The sequence below is a fragment of the Myotis davidii genome, unplaced genomic scaffold, assembly GCF_000327345.1.
Source record: "Myotis davidii unplaced genomic scaffold, ASM32734v1 scaffold609, whole genome shotgun sequence".
NCBI lineage: Eukaryota > Metazoa > Chordata > Mammalia > Chiroptera > Vespertilionidae > Myotis > Myotis davidii.
In genome coordinates, this window is record NW_006300164.1 from 486,870 (window position 1) to 491,756 (window position 4,887).

At 64.2% G+C, this 4,887-nt stretch overlaps 1 protein-coding gene across 1 annotated transcript in view; it reads left to right on the forward strand.

Moving 5' to 3' along the window:
• The window catches only part of CCDC183 (coiled-coil domain containing 183), a 6,882-nt gene extending 2,001 nt beyond the window's left edge, over positions 1 to 4,881 (forward strand). The window contains exons 2-11 of the mRNA XM_015572327.1: positions 61 to 165; positions 424 to 546; positions 1,760 to 1,885; positions 1,972 to 2,026; positions 2,555 to 2,655; positions 3,275 to 3,435; positions 3,663 to 3,831; positions 3,916 to 4,032; positions 4,106 to 4,202; positions 4,751 to 4,881. Coding sequence (XP_015427813.1) covers positions 61 to 165; positions 424 to 546; positions 1,760 to 1,885; positions 1,972 to 2,026; positions 2,555 to 2,655; positions 3,275 to 3,435; positions 3,663 to 3,831; positions 3,916 to 4,032; positions 4,106 to 4,202; positions 4,751 to 4,869 — 1,173 coding nt within the window. The 3' untranslated portion in view covers positions 4,870 to 4,881. The remainder of the gene's footprint in view (positions 1 to 60; positions 166 to 423; positions 547 to 1,759; positions 1,886 to 1,971; positions 2,027 to 2,554; positions 2,656 to 3,274; positions 3,436 to 3,662; positions 3,832 to 3,915; positions 4,033 to 4,105; positions 4,203 to 4,750) is intronic.
• The last annotated feature ends 6 nt before the right edge of the window (positions 4,882 to 4,887 follow it).

Genomic DNA, 4,887 nt, shown 5'->3' on the forward strand with positions numbered 1-4,887 from the left:
CTAGGTGAGTGAGACACGCCCCCCAGGGCTGGCCTCGGGCTCTCGCTGTATCTTCGCCAGGTCATCCGCCAGTTGGAGAACAACATCGAGAAGACAACCATCAAGATCACCACGAGCCAGAACATCCACCTGCTGTACTTGGGGCTGCTGGATTACCTGAAGAAAGTGAGCCCCGCCCCGGGGGCAGGGCCGGGATCTCCGCTGGGACGGGAACCGGAGGAGCTGGTCAGGGCAGCCTGTTCCTCGAGCCCTGAATCTCTGACCCCGAACCCATGTCCAGCGAGCCCCTCTGGCCCAGTCCTCGGGGCGCTCAGTCTGCGGTGTAGGTGTGGGGGGCGGGCACAGGCTACCCTGTGGGGCCACAGATAAGGGGGAGGCCAAGGGAGGTGCCATCCGGTCTGTGCCCACCTGCCCTGCCCTCAGGAGCTGTCAGGATACCCCACCCAGCTGGACAAGCTGCAGAACCTGATGGCTGACTACTGCTCGGAGCTGTCGGACATGACAGTCATGTCCCAAGATGCCATGATGATTACGGATGAGGTCAAGGTGAGCGCAGGCCCTTGGCTGGGGCCCTGCAGGGCTCTGTGCACACCTGTCTGGCCCAGGCCTCCTCAGGACACCTCCGTGCCTCACCACCTGCAACTGCCAAAGTCCAGACCGCCCACCCCAGCTGCTCGGCTCACACTGTGGCCCTGGAGAGAGGGAGCCCCCTCGTCAGGAAGCCGTGGGGTTGACAGAGGAGAGAGAGACCTGGCTTGGGCTGGGCAGGGCCACCCACCCGCCCAGCCTGTGCCGAGGCCCCCTCAAAGCCGTCCTCGGGAAGGGGCACGTGAGGAGGTGGCCACTCATGCAGTCGTCCGTGTCACGCAGGCTCTGGCCAGCACAGCAGAGACCTGGGTGCTGGGGGCTGCTGGCTGCTGGGGGCCCGCAGGACGCACAGGAGCTGGAGCGAAGCTCAGAGGAGCGGGCGGAGAACAGTGGCGGCTGTGGGTGGCTGGGGCTCAGGGGTCGGTTCCCCCTCCCCCACCTACCCTGGAGCCCGTCCCCCTAACCTAGAGCCCTGGGAGGAAGCAGGCCAGACGGGACCCCATTTGTGTTTCTTTTTTTTTTTTGTAAATATATTTTATTGAGTTTTTACAGAGAGGAAACGAGAGAGATAGAGAGTTAGAAACATCGATGAGAGAGAAACATCGACTAGCTGCCTCCTGCACACTCCCCACTGGGGATGCGCCCGCAACCCAGGCACATGCCCCATTTGTGTTTCCAAACAGCTGTGTTCTGGCTACAGAGACCAGAGGAGCCCAGAGGCTGGTCACTGGGGCCAGACCCATGGCAGAGTTGGGGGGGGACCCAGAGGGCTGAGAAGCCTTGGAGTGGTCACCTGAGGAGGGGGCACTGAGTTAGATGTGAAAGGGAGCAGCCCCCAGAATGCACAGCCACGGAGCAGGACAGGAAGAGGCCAGGTTTGGGCGAAGATGAAGAGTTGGTTTAGACACTTCAGTGAGTTCGGAGGGGGGCTGGGCAGAAGGCTGTGGAGGGCCGGTGCCATGCCTGTGGCCGGGGGACTGGGGGTCGAGGAGCGCAGTGCAGGGAAGGAAGCCAAATGGTAAAAGTGCTGGGCACCGTGTTGCAGGAAGAAGGCCTGGCCGACAGCCTTGATGGCTGTTCTCAAATCTAGGAACTCAGGGGAAGTGACCACGGGAGTTAGCACGGGGGAGGCCTCCCTGGGACGGACCCCACCGCCTGCCTGTGTCCCTAGATGAACTTGCGGCAGAAGGAGGCGACCTTCATCGAGGAGCGCCGGGCCCGGGAGAACAGGCTGAACCAGCAGAAGAAGATGATCGACAAGATCCACACCAAGGAGACCAGCGAGAAGTACCGCCGGGTGAGCGCCCACAGCCGGTGCAGCCTGGGGAGGGGGGCTCCCCTCTGTGGAGGATGCTGCTCACCTCACCCCACCCCGTCCATCAGGGCCGAAGGGACTTGGACTTCCCCACCAATCTGATGAGTGCGGAGAGCCTGAAAGGTGAGAGCTCTGCTCCCCACCTGCCCCAACCCGGACCTGAGAGGCCAGCACTGGCTGGAGCCACCCCGACAGGTCACCGTGAGGCCCCGAGGGAGGGAGGGGCGTGCCCCTGCCCCCCCCACCCCTGGTCGTACCTGCAGAGCTGGGCGCCTGTGGCCACCAGCTCCAAGGCCACCAGCTTTGGGCTCATGGCCAATTACTGAAACTTTGGCTTCTTAGCTGCAAACCCCACAGGCACCCCAGGGCCTGGTCACCCACTGACTCCTCAGAAGAGACAGCTCGGGTCCTCTGAGCTGCCTCTGAGCAGCCCCACCAAGCCCCACCGAGCCAGGCTCCGTGGTCCCCCTCAGGAGGCAATGCCCAGAGGCACCCTTGAAGGGCCGGTTTGCCTGGAAGCAGGGTTAGGTGCAAGCACCTATGACAGGGACCCAGCTCTTGGGGGGCCCGCCCTGCTGAGAGGGCAGGCGCCGAGGCCTCTGTTCCCCCTCCCCCCTGCGCGCTGGCCATCCTCCCCTCTGCTCTGCTCAGTGAGGAAAAAGGAGGCCTCCCAGGCCGAGGTCGAATACCAGACGAATCTGACTGCTTTGCTGGAGAAAATCAAGACTGCTGTGCGGTGCTCCCACCTCTGGGTACTGCCCCCGGGCACTCCTGGGGTGTGAGGGAAGGGGTGGGGGGGGCTCCACCCTGACTGGGCCGGGCTCTGCGGGCACCTTCCGGGATGAATGAATACACAACGCTGTGGCCTCGACAGTTCAGAGTAGAGGCCCCTCCCGGGACACAGCTGCCCATCCCAGCTTGTTCCAGGGGATGAGAGAACCACAGGATCTGAGGACCCAAAGGCCTCGGCTAAGGGGTGGCCTACACCTCCACCCCCATCCCCTTCCCAAGCTGACGGCGTTAGAACGAGCAGCTGCCTCTCCACCTGTCCCCCCTTATTTTAATCCGATCTGGGTTTATTCTTAGGAAGCCTCGAGCTCCCGTCCTCGGCCCTGACCGAAGCTTGTCCACCCTTGCACAGGCGCCCTGCGGCCGTGCAGTCTCCCAGTGGTGGTCTCCGGTCTGTCCTCTGCTTGTTGTGGGGGTGACGTGCAATGACACACACAAAGCACTTCACCCGACGGACGGATGGCCCCCCACAAGCTCTCAGGGCTCGGCTGCCATGGACCTCATTCCTGACCCCGGGGAGGGGCAGGTCTGTGGGCCCTGCCCGGCTGGCCCACACCTGCTTCTCCCTCCTGGCACGGCCAGGACATCACAGGCCAGTTCCTGGCTCAGAGGAACACGGAGGACAACCTGCAGCTGCAGATGATGGAGTGTGAGGAGAGGCGGACGCAGCTGGGGGCCTTGATGAGGAAGCTGGAGATGGAGGAGGCGCTGCTGAAGTTCCACCAGACGTCCAGCTCCGACAGGTACCCGGGGGCCCTGCCCTCCCTCTGTCCAGGCTGCCCGCCCCCCAGGCTGGGCCAGGGCCAGGCTCTGAGCCCAGGGTGTCCACTGCCAGCCAGCCTGCTCGTGCGTGCTCTGCAGCGGAGCCGGGGACCCCCACGCCCACATCGCAGCTCTTGAACCCCTGAATCCAGCACAGCACCCAACTCCGCCCTCAGGTCACCCAACTCCTCCCCATCGTACTCGACAGCTCCGAGTCCGTCCAGCAGAAAATGCAGGACCGGCTGAAGGAGGAGCAAGAGAGGCTGCAGCTGGCCCACACGAACATGACCAAGAGCCAAAAGCTGCTGCTCACCCTGCAGATGGGCATCGACAACCTGTACCTCCGGCTGGTCGGCATCGCTCTGCCCACGGCCCAGGTACCGGCCCGCGTGGGGGAGAGCTGCTGCGCAGTGAGCTTGGGGAGACCGGAGCGGGGCTGAGCCCGTCCTTGCGGTCTGCAGAGGACGGCCACCCCCGACAGCCTGGACGGCCTGGACTTGCACAGCAAGCTGGCGTACTGCGAGAGGAAGCTCCTGCACCTGGTTGACAAACTGCAGGCGCTGTCCACTACTGAGGAGGTAAGGCAGGGGCAGGGGCAGAGAAGCCTCCCATACCGTGCCCCTCAGGGCTGACCGCCCCCGTGCCCTGCAGGACAACACGAAGGTGAGGGACGCCCTGGAGTCCTCGACTCTGAAGGAGAAGCAGAACACGAGGATCACCTTCGAGGAGCTGGAGGACGACATGATAGGTACAGGCCGGGGGGCTGGGGGCCAGGGTGTGGGGCGATGGCTGGGCTGAGCTGTGCAGGGGCAGAGGGTGGGTGTGCTGCTCGCTCCACCTGCCCAGGAGGGACAGGGATGGAGGGTGTGCCCCGGACTTGGTGAGGAGATGGGAGAGGCTAGCCATGTCCTGACGCTCATCAGCAGGCAGAAAGGAGCAAGGGGGAGCCCCGGGCAGAGAGAGCCCTTATCGGGGTTTCTGAGGGAAAGGCGGGGTCAGCAGCTGAAGGGCAGCTCCTCCGAGTGACTCCCGTGGGCAGGGGACTGGGGCTGAGCCGTGGCGCTGGCCCTGGGCTGAGCTGTGCCGGGGATGTTGGGGTGAGACTTAGATCCGGGAGGGAGGGCTGTGCAATGGTCGTTGTGCAAGAAGACACGCCCGGGGGCGCGGTCTCTCCCGGTCCGTAAGGGCCCAAAGGCCAGAGCATCCGGGACGGAGTCGTGTGGTCCACGCCCGCCCGGCGATGAATGAAGGCGGAGGCCAGCCCAGGGCTGACCCGGCTCCCGCCTCTCCCCCCAGAAACCTTCCACTTCGCCGACGTGGACCATAGCTACGTGCCCTCGCGGGCCGAGATCAAGAAGCAGTCCCAGCGCGTGATCGAGGAGAAGTTCAAGACGGCCAAGAAGAATAAAAAGTGACCCGGGGGCCCTGCGCCC